This window comes from Chanodichthys erythropterus, chromosome 20 (genome assembly GCF_024489055.1).
Source record: "Chanodichthys erythropterus isolate Z2021 chromosome 20, ASM2448905v1, whole genome shotgun sequence".
Lineage (NCBI taxonomy): Eukaryota > Metazoa > Chordata > Actinopteri > Cypriniformes > Xenocyprididae > Chanodichthys > Chanodichthys erythropterus.
The window spans coordinates 1,887,328-1,905,798 of record NC_090240.1 but is presented as its reverse complement, the minus strand read 5'-3'; the positions used below and the strand labels follow the sequence as shown (position 1 = coordinate 1,905,798).

The 18,471-nt window shown below is 38.2% G+C and overlaps 1 protein-coding gene across 1 annotated transcript in view; it reads right to left on the bottom strand.

Annotated features, from left to right (window-relative positions):
* The window catches only part of nup210 (nucleoporin 210), a 126,988-nt gene that overhangs the window by 53,156 nt on the left and 55,361 nt on the right, over positions 1-18,471 (bottom strand). The window contains exons 21-23 of the mRNA XM_067370411.1: positions 7,281-7,409; positions 6,972-7,099; positions 6,758-6,893 (exon numbers count right to left, since the gene is read on the bottom strand). Of these exons, the coding sequence (XP_067226512.1) occupies positions 6,758-6,893; positions 6,972-7,099; positions 7,281-7,409 (393 nt within the window). The remainder of the gene's footprint in view (positions 1-6,757; positions 6,894-6,971; positions 7,100-7,280; positions 7,410-18,471) is intronic.

Genomic DNA, 18,471 nt, shown 5'->3' with positions numbered 1-18,471 from the left:
TCGTTATCTGGCAGTTACTTATTATTTTTATGGGTATAAAATAATAATTAGCAGGACAATGATAGCCTACTCTAACTACAGCAGTCGATCTCCTGTAACGTTAGTTGAACTTGATTTAAAATGGCAAGACCCTTTCTGACGATTTAGAGTTGTTTCTAGTGGCATATTATATTGAGTTTATCTACTGAATTTGCTGTCTCAATAATATTATTGCTCTAGAAACAGAATAGCCTATTTTATAGGTAGAATTTTAAATTGTGTATAATTTTTATAGTCTATTTAAAATACATGAATGATGACGCAGTCGTCTGGGCGGAAGTTTGATACAGCGGCTCGCCTCCGGTTCCACGGACGATACCTTCTGCGCATGCCCAGGTTGCAAACCTTTTTTTTATGACGTTTTTGCGTAATATGTCAGCGCCCATCGTCATCCATTTTGGCCTCAGTTCATTACAATGGAAGGAAGCAGCGTCGCGTCGTCCATCTTTTTTTACAGTCTATGGTTCATGCGTTCATGACCTCAAGGCTAGATTACTGTAACGCTCTACTGGGTGGTTGTTCCTCCCGCTTGATAAATAAACTACAGCTCGTACAAAATGCAGCAGCTAGAGTTCTTACTATAACTAGGAAGTATGACCATATTAGCCCAGTTCTGTCATCACTGCATTGGCTTCCTGTTAAACATCGAATAGATTTTAAAATCCTGCTAATTACTTACAAAGCACTAAATGGTTTAGCTCCCCAGGACCTAAGTGAGCTCTTAATACATTATAGTCCTTCACGTTTATTGTGATCTCAGAATTCAGGCAAGCTGATAATACCTAGAATATCAAAATCAACTGCAGGCGGTAGATCCTTCTCCTATTTGGCACCTAAACTCTGAAACAATCTTCCTAGCATTGTTCGGGATGCAGACACACTGTCAGTTTAAATCCAGACTAAAAACGCATCTCTTTAACCTGGCATACACATAACACATTATCAATTTATATTTTATATTAATGTAAAGCTGCTTTGATACAATCTGCATTGTAAAAAGCGCTATATAAATAAAGGTGACTTGACTTGACTGACTTGACTTCCGTCTGGCCACTCTACCATATAGGCCTGATTGGTGGAGTGCTGCAGAGATGGTAGTTTCTCTGGACGGTTCTCTTCCCCTCTCCACAGAGAAATGCTGGAGCTCAGTGAGAGTGACCATCGGGTTCTTGGTCACCTCCCTGACTATAAGGCCCTTCTCCCCCAGTCACTCAGTTTGGCCGGGCTGTCTGCTCTAGGAAGAGTCCTGTTGGTTCCAAACTTCCATTTACGGAAGGCCACTGTGCTAGGGGTGTAACGATACGCGTATTCGTATCGAACCGTTCGGTACGAGGCTTTCGGTTCGGTACGCGGTACGCATTATGTACCGAACGGTTCGTTGGACTAATTAATTACATTTGTAAAATAAAAAAGTTTGTGAAATATAATATGCGTTTAACAAGGTAGCCCAATAACCCAAACGACGTAACAGGCAACGCCCCTGACACCCCCGAAGGAAAAAAAAAAACACACCAACTTATACGTTTTATGCTGCGTTCAAACCGAACGCGTCTGGGGCGTCTGGAGCGTTTGATTTACATGTGGCTACTCAGGCAGGCGCTCGCTCACTGAAGTACGCGCTGAAGGCTCTTTGCAAAATGGCTAATGTGTTTAACACATAGACTGGTTTAACAGACCAGAAATAGAAGATCGTCCAAATAACCAACAGGTCTGGTGTTTGGGTGCACTTTGGATTCCCTGTAAGCTATATAACATTTTCATTTTTTTATAAGGAGCTGTTTTTGTTTTATCTCTTTCGAGCGTGAGTTTAAAATATTCCAACTCTCCCCCCAGAGTGAGGTTTTTTTAATGCAACCATTATTTTAGAACGTTTGCCTTTAATGTTTCCATAGCGACACGTCTTGCGTGTCACTAGCGCTGAGCGCAGCAACAATAACACTGTATGACAGATGGATCGCTATTATTTTGTTTTTCCTTGTTTATTTAAAATATTCACAAACTTGCTTACCATGTTATCAACTATCTGATATTCCGATCCTCAAATATGTGTAAGTGAGTGTGTTTTGTCGTTTAAAAGCCTTTATAAATTATCTTTATCTTGATCTATAACGCGAGATGGGCGCCGCCATCTTAGTTTGCGCTGCAGTTCACAGAGTTCTGTCAGTCGGATTTACAGCAGGTGAATTCATCATTTTCTCCCGAAATATATGCAAGTAAGTGGCTGGTGAACTGGAAGAATAATAGAGTAAACTTTATAGTTACTTAGGCCCATTATGTGTGTCTGATATGAATAAATATCGGCAAATTGTATATGAATGGATTGTTATTGCTCCTTCCACTGATGTCTGACATCAGTGTGCATTTTATAAACTCTAAATATATTGTTTTAATGGTGCTTATGCGTATATAAATGTCTGAAATCTTGAAAGAATGAACGTTAAAGAACATTATGTGGCTGAAAACACTGCATAGTTGTGATAAAACGTACCGAACCGTACCGAACCGAACCGTGACACCAGTGTATCGTATCGAACCGAACCGTGAATTTTGTGAACCGTTACACCCATACACTGTGCTCATTGGGACCGTCAATGCTGCAGAAATTTTTCTGTACCCTTCCCCAGATCTGTGCCTCGATACACTGCGTCTCGGAGGTCTACAGACAATTCCTTAGACTTCATGGCTTGGTTTGTGCTCTGACATGCAGTTAACTGTTGGATCTTATATAGACAGGTGTGTGCCTTTCCAAATTATGTCCAGTCAACTGAATTTACCACAGCGGGACTCCAATCAAGTTGTAGAAACGTCAAGGACGATCAGTGGAAACTGGATGCACCTGAGCTCAATTTTGAGTGTCATTGCAAAGGCTGTGAATACTTATGTACATGTGATTTTTTCGTTTTTTAATTTTTTATAAATTTGCAAAGATTTCAAACAAACTTCTTTCACGTTGTCATTAAGGGGTATTGTTTGTAGCATTTTGAGGAAAAAAATAATAATTTAATCCCTTTTGGAATAAGGCTGTAACATAAAATGTGGAAAAAGTGAAGCGCTGTGAATACTTTCCGGATGCACTGTCGTCTCATATTTAGATCATATGAGTTAAGCAATATCACATGATAATGAGTGCAGTATTACTTGAGTGCTGTTTTTGTCACATTAATATAATATTTATGTTGTCCCCTGTATAACGGGTGCAAATGCAATACTGATTTTATACAACAGTTTAGTAAATAATTTTAATATTGCGTTTTGAATGAACCACGTAAAAATCAATGATTCAGTGAACCATTCATAAAAGACTTGTTGAACTTGAAGCGGAGCTACACAGACTGATATCAGACTGGTTGTATGATATCAAAGTACATTGAACAGCATACAGAGCCATCTGCTCTTTATTCGCTCTCGCGATACTTTACTACTTTGATGTCATACATGTCATCAGTCTGTGTAGTGCCGCTTCTCTAGAACTCATGAACAAATCCAGCCGTTTGAATGAATCAAATGAATGAATGAACGACTTAGTCATCAAGACATTTACCGCCACCTACTGGCAGTTTTAGTTTCTTATTTAGAGTCTAATTTTATTTAAAAAAATATTTCCATTTCCATTAAAAAAACAGATATAGTTCACTCAAAATTCAGTCATCATTTACTCACCCTTATGGTCCAAAAGTTCATGAGTAAAAATTTCTATGCTGAATCAAAAAAAAAAAAAAAAAAAAAAAAAAAAAAAATTATGAAGCTACTTTTTGTAATGAATATTTGATGCTTTACATTAATTGCTTTATGATTTAATAAAAAAAATAAATTGCGATTAATTAGATTAATTAATCGCCAAATCATGTAATTAATTAGATAAAAAAAATTAATTGCTTGATAGCCCTATATTTTATACTAACCATTTTTAATTGAAAATTGATTTTGTGGGGGAAATGGTAATAGTTTGTCATTTTTATTCTATTGTTTTTATATTTATTTGCTCGGTCTGTATATTTGTCAGTTTTGGTTCTTTTGCTATTGTAGGCTGTGAGGACATTTGAAATACAGTCATGTGAAAAAGTTAGGACACCATATTGAATTCCATGTTCTTTCATATCAGGACATAATCAAAAATCATCTGGTCCTTGGCAGGTCTTAAAATTTGGAAAATAAAACCTCAGATGAACATCACCACCTGAAATATCACACAGTGTCATTAAATATGTAACAAAAACTAGGCCAAAAAGGAAAAGCCATGGGTGACAAACTAATGACACCCTAGGGTTGGGCGATGTCCCCTAAATTGGCAGTTGACGATGTTTACAGTAAAACATTGTGATGGACGATGATATCGTCGGGGGTGGGGGGGGATGTATTTTAATTTTTCGTTATTATATCATTAATATTCATTATTTTACTTTATTACTTTATTTACCCTTTGCTACGTACGATCACACCGGTGTGATTAGAACGTTCAGTGCAGTGTATCACGTGATCAATTGCCAAATTCAAATGTGCGTCCAGCACTTTTCATATATCATAAATATGCAGTGTTTTCAACCACATAATGTTTATTTTAGGTTTCGGATGTTTAAATACATAAGATGTTGTGAATCCAACAGAACCTGCGGCACAAACTAACATGGCGACGCCCATAACGTGTATAGCTCAACTAACGCAATCATTATAAAGTTGTTTAAACAGCAAAACACATCCACTTTCACATATTTGACAATCGGAATATCAGATATTTCATGTTATAGTTAACAAATTAGTGAATATTTTGAATAAAGGAAAACTGAAATAAAAGCAGATCATCAGTCATACAGGGCTGCGGTGTGTGACATGACAAGCAATGATGTGTCGCCATGGAAACAAAGTGATACGTTCTAAATAACGGTCGCCTTGAAAAACTCACGCTGGGGGGTAGGCATGTGATGGTATCAAATTTTCATGTTGCGACTAATTGATGAAGCTTTGATACAGAACAAAGAACATTTGATACAGAAAGTGTTATTTTTTGTTAATGTTAGTTAAGAAACACAACTGATCATTGTTAGTTTTATCTCAGGTCCATTAAATAAGTTATTTTGATTTTAGTAATGTTATTAAACAATAACTAAGAAATTAACATAAATTAAAAGCTCATCTCCTTCACTGGTTCCGCCATGGGCTTCTCGTGCACGTTGGGATTGTTTACGTCTGAGCGCGTGTTCTTTTGACGCAGAATACAGCGGTGTTGTGCATTTTATACGATTGTTGGGTAAAGTATTCTTAAGTGCCTTATAAAAAATTAATAATTGGTAATAAATGATTATTTACGGTATTCTGAAGTGCCAACGATTACAATATCGTGCATATTCATTATCGCGATTTATCGCATTACCGATTATCGGCACAAGTCTACTGGGGGGGTCAGCCAGAATATTTTAAACTTACGTGCGTAAGGGTTATTGTATTTCCCAACTAATGGGGTAAGCAGCCGTCATTAACACTGATAATCAAATGCCTTTGATTATTTGATCATCAGCAAGTGTGACCAACTCTATAAAAGCAGAGGTTTGGTCTGGAGCTTTCAGGTGTGTGTTAACACAATGTCAAGTTGGAAAGACATCAGCAATGGTCTTAGAGAAGCAAATGTTGCTGCCATCAATCTGGGAAGGGTTAAACAGCCATTTCCAAACAATTTGAAGTCCATCATTCTAAAGTGAGGAAGATTATTCACAAGTGGAAGATATCCAAAACAGACACCAACCTTTCCAGGAGTGGACGTCCCAGCAAATTCACCCCAAGATCAGACTGTGCAATGCTCAGAGAAATTGCAGGCAACCCAAGAACTACACCTCAGACTCTACAGGCCTCAGTTAACATGTTAAATGATAAAGTTCATGACAGTACAATTGGAAAAAGACAGGACAAGTATTGCATGTTTGGAAGGGTTGCAAAGTTGCATCTGAACAAACCACAAGACTTCTAAAACAATGTCCTTTGGACAGACAAGACCAAAGTGGGGATGTTTGGCCATAATGCACAGAGCCAAGTTTGGTGAAAACTAAACAGCATATCAGCACAAACACCTCATACCAAAAGGAAAGCATGCTGGTGGAGGGGTGATGATTTTGGGCTTGTTTTGTAGCCACAGGTCCTGGGCATCTCATAGTCATTGAGTCGACCATGAACTCCTCTGTATACTAAAGTATTCAAGAGTCAAATGTGAGGCCATCCATAGGACAGCTAAAGGTTGGCCAAAATTAGGTCATGCAACTGGACAATGATCTGAAGATCACCATCAAATCTACAACAGAATGGCTAAAAAAGAAAAAAATAAACTTCAAGTTACTGCTGCTAAAATTGGATCTATAAGCAACTGAATCATAGGGTGTCTTCGGTTTGTCACCCATGGCTTTTGCATTTTGGCTTTATTTTTGTTAAATAAATAATGACACGGTGTGATGGTTTTATTTCCCAAATTTTAAGACCTCAAAAGGGTGTCCTAACTTTTTCACATGACTGTAAATGAAATCATTTGGCGAAGTGATATGGAACTGTAATGCAGTCAAAAACTGCCTGGAACTACTTTAGCCATGCATTTACTGCAAAATAATTACACACCTATGAACATTAATCAACTAAGCAGCCCTGTAGTATTTCTACCAATAAAAATTCATACATGCTATGTTTGAAGCATCCATTAAATAATGTAAATACTGTAAATGACAGCACAGAAGAGGCTTACTTCAATTTGTTGGGGTGCAGAGGTGATTTTTCTGCCATTTTTGTCAATGACGTCAGCAGACACACTGGTTTGTCCGATCACCAGTCCTTTGACCAGAAATGTGTCCGTATCTTCTTCTGATGAATCAGGCAGAGATCTGACAAACAACAGAAGTTTATGAGCTTTCACAGATGCCAGAACATCAAGTAAAGATGATTTGGAATCGGTCACTCACTGCAGAGATATAATGGATGACGCTGCCCTCAGCTTCAGGTTCATGACAGAGAAATATTTGGACAGGAAAGGCTTCTTGTTGCCATCCAAAACCCGAACATATGCTTTGACTGACTTGCCAATCTCAACCTGAAATGATTGTTTCATCTGAATTTCACCGCCAATTTCAAAACCACTTTATAAAAGATCATAAAGTTCACATGCATGAAATGAGGCTTTTATAATTTCAAAAAGGATTTGTTTGTGAAATTCTTTAATTTATTTTAACACATTCAAGTTTCTTTTTCTTTTTTGAGTGGATGTCACCAACCTTGTCGACCACACGAACATAAACCTCCAGAATATCAGATATGTGAACTGTAGCCGTAGCGGGGGAAGGAAAGGCCAAACAAAGGTCATGAACCATCACCTGCAAGACCCCCGCTTGAACTGGGACCACCTGAGTTATAATGAAATCAGATTAGATTCAAATTAAATTAAAATTGATTTTACAGTGTGCAGAATGAACAAATTATTACCAAGTTATATTGTGCAGTCAGCTGTAGAGCTCACCAACAGAAGTCCACTAATGTCATTGAAAGCAATATTAATTAAATATTTTTTTTCAAAGCATTTTAAACACCCAAAAATCAGACAGCAATTGTCAGCCTTGAACTAGGGCTGCATGATATCGAAAAAAACAGACATTGCGAAATTTTGTTTTTCTGCAATATATATTGTGATATGAAAACATTTTCACCACATGATTTGAATAGCTCTATTTGTAAAGAAAACCATTCTAGGATGATTGTGGTGATTTTGTAGGGGAGTGAATCTGCATAGAACATAAATTACAAGCATAGATAAATACAATAGAACACAGATACAAATGATATATGCAGTGCTGTATGTTTATCAGGTAAATCTATCTGTATTCAGATACAGACAATCAATTGTAAAATGACACTGCATAGTCCTCACTGTATAAATTAAATAAAATTAATATAATTAATTAATCAATAAAATATATCTTTGTTAAAGCTACAAAAGTGATTTACTCTTCCTCATTCAATTTTTGATTAACAATTGGTGACAAACAGCTGCAGGTACATTAGGCTGCTCACCTAGGTTCAAGGTGAAAGCACGGATCCAATATAATGATACATCTGTTTCCTTTCTCAATTGTTTATAACACATAACTGACAGTGTTTACGAGGATACTCAACGAGACGGGCATTTTGACTTAATTTTGCATGCATGTGTCCGTTCAAGCTCAAAAAGAAGAGAAAGAGAATTTGGTGTGCTGTGTGCGCGGATGTGTGCACAGAAAACAGTGTGCGACTTCCAGTCTTCTTGCACTTGATGTTTAAAAGGAAGTATGAATCATAAATCAACTATGTAACGACTTAGACAAGTCATTGTTCATAGTCATATTTAACAAATAATCTTTAAAACTCACTCTGGGTTCTGTGGACCCATACCCCAAAAGACCAACTTGAGCAAGGGCCTCAGGAACCATGTATACCAACTGATAAGGTGGATTATTGCTCAACCATGTAGCCACATGGAAAGGCAGAGGCCATAGGTAAAACCCATAGCCCTTAAAGCAGACTTTCCTGCATTAATTTATAGAAGAACTGATCTATAAATGAACATGCATCCCATTGGGCTTCATTTATCAATCTAACGTAGAAATGAGTGCAGAAATCATCTTACGACAGGGCTCACGTCTGATTTATCAAATATAGGTAGGTCTAAATCTGAGTGATCACTCATATCAATGTTATAATATAAGATAATAAATATTTAATTGATGAGCTGTCAACACAATATATAACAATACAATATAGAGGGTATGATTTTACCCCAAAATCCATCGTTTCGACACAAAATGATAACTGCAAATCCATGTTTCTCTGTCTAGAGTCCAGTTGTTATGTGAATTGCAGCGATCCATTTACTTTTTTTCTGTAGCTTTTGGCAGTCTGTAAAAATATACCTCAGATTTTGTGTCAGAACTATTTGTACAATTGCAAAGCTCTTTCCTGTTTTAGATGTGTTTTGTGTGTTTTTCGCAGCATTCACACTGAAAACCAATGCTGCCACTCAGTGGGCATGACCGCAGTCATAACGGTCTACAGTGACGTCACGTGCATACCCTTTATAGTTCACGACAAAGAGAAACGTAACCCGGTCATGAAGAGGAAGTAGTCACATGAAAAAGAACCCCTCAACCTCGTAATTGAAAACAATACAATTAATTTAAAAAGAAAATACTGGTAAATAAAATGAAAAACTTACAAACATTATTAACATAATAAATTTGGTTATTTTAGTACCCCTCTTCACTCCACAGAAAATCCTTAAATTTCTAAGAAATCTAAGAAAATGTTTGTTTGTTTATCCATGTCTTTTTAGATAACTGGTATCAATCTCAGACAAAATAATTTGCCAGGTCTACTTAGGTAAATGGAAACCCTACTTAGAAGTTGTTCCACATTATTAATCAAGTCACAGTTCTCATGCAACATGGGGAGGAAGAAAGATCTTTCTGAAGATGAAAAGCATGAAATGGTGTAATGTTGTGCAAAAGGCATGAAAACAACTAATATTGTGTGAAAACTGAATGGAGATTATCAAATTATCATAAGATTTGTTAGTGATTTAGAGCACAGCAGAACTCGGACAGATAAAGGCTTATTAAGGAAAGTTCCTGTCAAAAAAATTAATTGTATTAATTTAGGCAATTAATTTACAATCACTGTTAGCAGTTTAACTGAAGGTAGAAGCAATGAGCTCCTGGAAAAATGAATTGCATTAACAATAATTAGTAGGGATGTCCCGATCACGTTTTTTTGCCCTCGAGTCCGAGTCCGAGCCGATACAGAGTCCCGATCCGATACTTAATAGCCTACATAAAAAAGAATAAAGAAGAGCGAAAAAACAGATCCAGGAACAGTGCTTTTCAGGTTTTTCAGGTATTCAGTTTTCAAATAGTAATCAAATATAAAATATCACTGCATATTATCTTTACTGTATAAAATAAATAAAGATTAATCATTATTGAAGTTACAAAAACTATTCAGTCAAGAGCAGTGAGTGATTTCTTTGTTTTTTGTTGTTTGATTTAACATTAAATACAGGCAGCAGGAATAGTTGTTTTCCCTTTAAGACATGCACGATCCAGTAGTATACATATACTGTTCCACATGCGCTGTCTTTCTCGACTAATATACGTTCACTTAAGACATAACCGACTATGTTTGCTAGGATACTCGCTAGGATGGGCATGTTGACAATTTTTGTATGAATGTGGCCGCCGAAGCGCAAGACTTGAAAGAGAACTCAGTATTTGCGCGCTGACTGGAATAAGCGTGTGCGCGCTTCGGATGAGCGCACACAAATCTTCTCACAGCGCGTGTGAGTTCTCTTTCGCGTCTTGTTCTTTAAAGTCCCTGTAAAGTCAATTCTGAGAATTGTTTCTAAACACTTTATAAATGTTACAGCTGTATTGCTGAAACACATTACAAAGGGTGTGAATTGAGTAATGCTTAATTGTGAAGTTAGAGCGTTAAACAGTTTTCCACCAAGTCTCTGCTCAGGATTTTTTGGGCGGAGCTAAAACGGGGGTGTAATGACGCACATCGTCCCCGAGCATAGCCCCTCCCCTAACACTATATAACTGTCGATGACGCACCGAGCGTGGCGCCGCCTCTACAGCGGTTCACTCGCTGTGTCTCGAGTGTCATTACAGTCATACAGCCCTTTGTACATTTAGCGAGTAATGCCTTCGTCACGCAAATGCATATAACATGGTTGTTATAATATACAATACAACTCGGTCTTCTTATTTCCTCCCGTCTCGTGGCACCGTCATTTGTCGACTCGACAACAGTCCGGCAGTAGGCTACGTGCCCACCAATGAGTGTAAGTTACCGAGTTTGTGTATAATTAGTAGGTAGTCCACAGTAACTCTACTAAAATGTGCAACCCTCGAACGTGATTCTTTTGTTTATATGCATCAGTATGTTTGACTCATTAGACAAGTAAGTTGAGACGGCATCTCTCGCGAGTGGGTGTGGTTTCAGCGCCGACAGCGGACACGCCCCTAGCGTTAGAGAGCAAAGAGCGCTGCCTATTTTTTCGAGATTTTGATAACTTATTTCATTTACTTGCAGATTTTTTTAATCATTCAAATTTGGCTGAGTGGTTAATAACACATTTTTCTGGGGTGTGAAAAGCTCAAAACACATACTTTAAAATGACTTTACAGGGACTTTAAGGTTTAAATCAGCAAGGCTTAAATGAGTTAGTTTAAACACAGACAGCAACGTGTGCTGTTCAGGTCTCACCTGCGCTTGCACGCTATCAACACCCGGGTGATGACTGCGTAAATGACTGGACATTAGAGCAGACGGCACTCGCAGTTAACAGTTTACAAAGAGTGACTGTTTTGTCCACGCTTTCTGATTATCGTTGTTGTAACGTTTTGTGCATCCATCGACTGAAACATACATTATCTGAACTCTGTCTGTTTTCCACGTTGCCATTTTAAACAAACCATATTAACCAATAGATGCGTCGTCATTCGAGATGGACCGCAGTGCAAGTGCGGTCCGTAAGTGGAGAACCGTATGGTTCGATTTTTTACCGAGAACCGTTGCACCCCTAATACATATATATCCGAGTCCTGATCGGGAGGTAATGTCCGATTCCGATCGAGTCTGAAACCACATGATCGGGCCCGATTTCCGATCATGTGATCGGATCTGGACATCCCTAATAATTAGGATATAGAAATTGGGCAATGTGCATGTTGATGCCTTTTCGGGTGGTGCTTAATAAACTGGTAAACTTTATATTTGTAAATCAACTCCGATTAACTGTAATAAAGTGCTCTCACCTTCATTACTGCCGTATCCAGTATCACTCTGGAGGCTATAAGCTGGATCACGAACAGTACTGATCTATCCTTGAGTAACAAATTTTTAACACAACCTCTGTTTTGTATTGTCCCCTTGTATTGACATTCGTTCACAAAGAAGTCCGGTTGAAATGATTCAAGCTCAAGATACAGCGTTGCCTTTGTCACTATGATAATGTAAAGATATGGGCGATACTGTCAGACTGATTGGATTAGCACCTACGCATATGAATGACACATTTATGTTGATTAGATCATGGCTGGGAAATGTAGGGAATGGGTTGATTCCTGCGCTGCATTTACATGCTTTGTTTATATTGTCTCCGCCTTTACTCTATGTATCCCTCCCCCTTGAATGTATTTGAACTACCAAGTACACTGCCTTAGTTAGACTTGGATGACTACAGTGACACACACAGCGAATTTTCCTGTACACCCAAGTGTTGGTGAGTGGTACTCTATCCAAAAGAACCATTAAGACCAGTACAAAATTTTTATCCTCTGCGCCATCAGAGAAGAGTTAACAGACAGCTGTAGGGTTTGGTTAACCAAGTTATCCTCTAAAAATGTTCTTTTAGAGATGAAGTTTATCCTCTGTTCAGGCAGGGAAGATTGGCAACATGTGCTAATATTGGTTTATCTTCTGTAAAGTTAGGGAAGTTTTATCCTCTGCTTTATAAGGGAAGGTTGTTTATCCTCTGTTTAATCAGGGAACAGAATAGCCATCCTCTACTTTGCTAGAGAAGAAGGTTCATCCTCTGTTAATTCAGGGAAGGTTACAATTGTTAGTGTGATAGCAAGTTGGTTCTACTCTGCTCACCAGAGAAGGTTGAATACATTATGATGTCTATTAACTAGGTTAACCTCTGCTCTGTCAGGGAAGTGTTGAATGTATTGTTGTGCCAGAAAGACATTACAAAATGTTAAGAATGCTAGACTAATTTCAAGAACTGAAAAAGGTGGACTAGCTACCCCTTTATGGACAGATAGTGAGTTCAAATCATTGTTAGGAAAGCACATGGACTCAACAATGAGTCAGTCAGATTGGATTTGACAAAGAAATTGGGATTCATCCAGAAAAAGTTTGGTCCATTGAAGAATGCAAAAAGGTACTTGGTGCTTGTATTCGGAAGAAAAATATGAAGGGCATTATCTGCTGCCACAGAGAATTTACTCTATCCATTGCACAAGAACAAATCCAATGCATTGCTAAGTTAGAAGAGCAGAACAAACAGTTGCACACTCGAGTGTCTCATCTCACTCAGAAGTTGGGCCTTAAAGCCTCAACCAAATGTGACTCAAAAGACCAACAGTCAGATGAAAGCTATCCTGACTTACAGTCTTTCTGTAGACTAGAGGGCAATAGCAATACTGGATTCATGGATAAAGATGTAAATGCCGTTGAAGTATGTGGAGCGAGACAAAACGCTCAGATTAGGGTAAAAGGGGTTGACACAGTTACATCTGTAACTCCCATACTGCAGTTACAAGCAGTCAGTACCGCTCTCGGTCCTGAAGACATAGAAAGACTTGCTGAGAGTTTGCCATCAGTGCAGAGAAAGTTCTGAGTTTAGGATAGAGTTGTCCAGAAAAATGAAGCTCTATGATATGTCCCTAGCAGAAGTCACCCAGCTAATGTCACAAATCCTGAAAGAGTCAGAATTCAATGATTTTGAAAGTGCTGTAAATAATTCTGAGTTTCAGCATTCCAGCAAAGGTGAATTGAGAGAAGGAGTTCTGAGAGTGTTACAGAACCTTGTTGGACCAAAGGTGGACTGGTCAAAGATCACTAGTTGTGTACAGAAGAAGGATGAAACTATAAGTGAGTACACAAAGATTTTGTCAGTAAGCAGCAGCATACAGTGGAATAGCTGTCACTCCAGAGAAGGTGTTAGAGGATAATGAACCACTGGTCCGCATGTGCTTTGATGGGCTTTCATCAGAATACAGAAATGCATTGCCTTTCTTAGACCTCACATGGTCCAATGGAAACCTGCAAAACAACATGGATAGGTTAGCTGTTTGGGAAAGAGACTCCGATGTCAAGACAAGAGTAAAGATTGCAGCAACATCCTTTAAGGTCAACACAGAGAATCAACAGAAACGTAAATGTCCTAAGAGAGAGGGCAGTTGTCACTATTGTGGTAAACCTGGACATTGGATGAAAGAGTGTAGGAAAAACAAAAAGACATTAAAAGAAATGAACAGCTTTACTCAGCTCCTACTCAGTCTACTTGCTACACTGAAACTGCCCCTCCCCTCTTCTCCAAACTCTTGGAGCAACAGCTTGCCGACATGCTAACCATTTGGGCTGTGAGTGCTTAATTTCCCCAGTAATCTACAAGAAAGCTGAAAGACTCATTCTGAACAAAAGAAAGTTGACTGTCACTTCCACCATTTGGGGAACACTGGTTAAGTACACTCACAGCATTAAATGTTATGCTACAGCACACTCCATTCACTTATCCATCCTCTATGGATTATGATGTCTGCTAAGACTGATGTTTCATTGGAAGATGGAGATGTAGCACAGTAAAAGTTTGCAAATTAACCACAGGGAGAGAATAGGACACACAGACCAGTGAGGAGGCCAGGGAAGAACCGAGGTGCAACAAGCCTCGGGGGCCAACACTGTGGTGAAGACTTCCTCATAGGTTTCCCCATCTCCGTACTTTATCACCACCTTAGTGGTCTATAGGTGTCAAATTGATTAAGACTAGGTTAAGAAAAAGAAGGACTATAATAATCCTAGGGCACGCATACTCACAAACAGAATTTTATCACCGTCCTTTGCTTTATTTAGGGGCACACGTCAGGGTTGCCCACTTTCTCCCCTTCTTTTTGCCCTAGCCATTGAGCCTCTAGCAGAAGCCATCCGCTCTGATGAGAGAATTCATGGGCTTCATACTAAAACTATTAATAAAATTTCTTTATATGCAGACGACGTCTTATTATATGTGACTAAACCTGCGTCCAGCATCCCTGTAATCTTAAAAGTGATAGAACAATACGGCTCTTTTTCAGGCTATAGAATTAATTTAAGTAAAAGTGAACTCATGCCAGTTGGGCTTAAAGATCTTTCACAAATTTTCCCAGTTCGGTTTAAAATAGCTAAAGATAGGTTTACCTATCTAGGAATTGTGGTAACTAGGAAGTTTAGTTCTCTACGAGAAGCCAACTACTCCCCCCTTTTAGAAAAATTGAAAAGAAATATTCAATTCTGGAGGACACTCCACATTTCATTGATTGGTAGAATAAATGCCATCAAGATGGTTTTTCTCCCACAATTAATATATCCGTTTCAAAACACCCCTCTATTTCTTTCCAAGTCTTTTTTTAAACAACTAGATTCAATTATCTTACCCTTTATTTGGAATTATAAAAATCATAGAATCAAACAATCACATCTCTCCAAACCTAGAAATGTAGGGGATCTTGCCTTTCCTGACTTCCGCTGCTATTACTGGGCAGCTAACCTCAGAATTATTTCAATAATATTAAATGATAAAAGCAGTCAATTAGACTGGCTCAGATTAGAAAAGGACGAATGTACCCCGTACGATCTTGGTGCTGTGATTATTTCACCAATAAGCTGTAAAAAAGTGGTAGAGTGGTTGGTTGGTTGGGCGGGCGGATGGGTAGTTTTGTTTTAGGAGTTTTATGTATGGTGGATTATGTGCATATATTATATGTACAGTGTATTCTTAGAAGAGTGTATGTATAGGAGCGATTATTGGTGTACATATGTGTGTATATGTATGTACAAATATGTATAATTAACTGCAGAAGAAATTATAACTTGGTTTGCTTTTTTTTCTTTTTTTTTTTGCATATGGAAAATTTGGAGGAACTTCTGATATGATTTTGTTAAATTATCTGTAATGTATATATCCTCTAATAAAAAAAAAAAAGAAAAAAAAAAAAGAAAAAGGACAAAACCACTATACGATCACTAGAAGTTTATGATGACCAGAGTTAGACAGAAAATCGATACAATCATCAGAGGTATAACGTACTAAAGTCTATGCATGAATACTGCTGGTCTGCTGTTTCTTTGTTTTCTTGTGTTGCAGGTATGTGTATATGCCATGACATCTCATAAGCAGCACCTGGTGTAAAGCATCACCTCAGATATCCATGAACAACCTTCATGATGACGGAGTCATCTGAGCAACTAGGAGTTGCACAACGACAAACGACAAAGAATCATCTTGGGACAAACATGGAAATGGACTCTACAGGGAACAGACTCCACAGCTATTCAGGCGCCATGGACTTTTAGGACTTCCACGCTTAAGCTACATGCTTTTCTGTGTTATCATGTAGTTTATATAACATTACCACCCTGCGTTGTATATGTGTCAACAGTATACTCAAGTTAAAGAACAACACTTATGTAATGTTGGACACGACACAGAATAAGATGTATGTGCCTGTGGCTGTTACAAGTTGCATTACTGGAAGATGGGACTTATGTTAACAAACATAGGTAACAGAAGGGATTTAAGAAGATTTAAATTTGTATTATGTGAGAGTTATTAGAAATCTCAAAGGGGGAACTGTGGGATTACAAATTTGTACTGTTTTATCTAGGTTTCAATGTAATAGTATATGAACTGAAAAGGTTATGTACATTGTATTTTACATTTTGAGGCAAAGATAATAAGGAGATCAAGACAGGCAGCCCAGGCGTCTGTGAAATTAACCTTTTGTCTTCATGCTCTTTTTGACCATTTGGCATGACAAGCTCAAGATACAGCGTTGCCTTTGTCTCTAGGATAATGTAAAGGTATGGGCGATACTGTCAGACTGATTGGATTAGCACATACGCATTTGGATGACACATTAATGTTGATTAGATCATGGCTGGGAAATGTAGGGAATGGGCTGATTCCTGCACTGCATTTGCATGCTTTGTTTATATTGTCTCCTCCTTTACTCTATGTATCCCTCCCCCTTGAATGTATATGAACTACCAAGTACACTGCCTTAGTTAGACTTGGATGACTACAGCTATGTACAGCGTGTTTCTTAATAAAGAGTAACTTCAGCTTGAATGATATCCCAACGTCTCTTGGTCTCTGCTTCGACGAGGAAAAGTTTCCAACAGCACAGACATAAATGAATTTCAGTAGATTTGAGTGAGCATTTTCTTCACAAAAACCAAATTAATCCACCTGGTCTTCAGCAGCTCAAATTTAGGGAGTAAATGGAGAGAGCTACTGTATGTGGATTAATCCATCCAGCGATAGAACACCTAAAACGCTTGGGAGACATTCTCGTCAGTGCAGCAATGGCGGACTGTACAACTGGCTGTGAACTCGCACAGGGTGGTTCTCTGTTAAAACGGCAGTGTCTGTCAACATTCGTGGGTGGGGCATGTGGCTAATGTGACGTCACACTGCCAGGGATCTGGAAACGGCTTGTTCAGAGACTGCTTGTTTTATCTGGATTAAAAAAAAGAAAAAAAAAGGAGTGGTTGGATATTCTCTGCATTGCAGGTGCATGATGTGTGAATCCTAATGTTCTGTTGATGTTTCTGGTATCCTTCCCTTATTTTTCACAAATCATTTACTCAGAACAACTAAGAGAACAAATGAGAACATAAGTGTGCTTACCCCAAGAGTGTTTAGTAAGATTTAGCCTTAATTATCCACAGTATTTGTAGGTTATTTATATAACAATGCGCAGTAATTAGGCCTACCTATAAAATCAGTTAATTTAGACTGGAGTGAGGTGAAACCAGAACACAGCAAGTTGTTGTTAGCTATGGTAGAAAATTAGATTATTAGTTAAATTAACTTTTTAATGCCACTTTTTAATACTGATTATTTATTATTATTATTATTATTATTATCATCATTATTATTATTATTATTATTATTATTATATATACCAAAATAAAAATTCAGAGAGAATCTCAGAATTAGAGACACGCATCCAAACTTTAATTGAGGATAGCGAGAATGAAAGGGCCTTAGATACTGCTTTGGATGCGACTAGCCTAGTAAACACTGCACATTCGGTTCCGGGCTAACTGGGTGACTGTGAGGCGGCATAGTGGCAAGAACAAACACCACTCTTCCGTTTCGATTAGAACAAACAGGTTCTCCCCACTCAGTGACGCACCCACTGAGAATCCTGTTGAAAGTGCCCTAGTTATTGGCGATTCTATTACACGTAATGTGAAAATAGAGACACCAGCCACCATAGTCACATGTTTGCCGGGGGCCAGAGCACCTGACATCAAAGCAAATTTAAAAGTGCTGGCTAATGCTAAACGTAAATATTCTAAAATCATTATCCACGTCGGCACAAATGATGTTCGACTTCGCCAGTCGGAGATCACTAAAATTAACATTAAAGAGGTATGTGAACTCGCAAATTCAACGTCAGCAGAAGTAATTTGTTCTGGCCCTCTTCCTGTTTGTCGGAGTGATGAGATAGTTAGCAGGTTATCATCACTCAATGGCTGGCTGTCTAAGTGGTGTGCGCAGAATAATATAAGTTTCATAGACATTTGGAAAAGCTTTTGGGGCAGACCTGATCTGTTGAAAAGAGATGGTATTCATCCCTCCCGGGATGGTGCTGCTCTTCT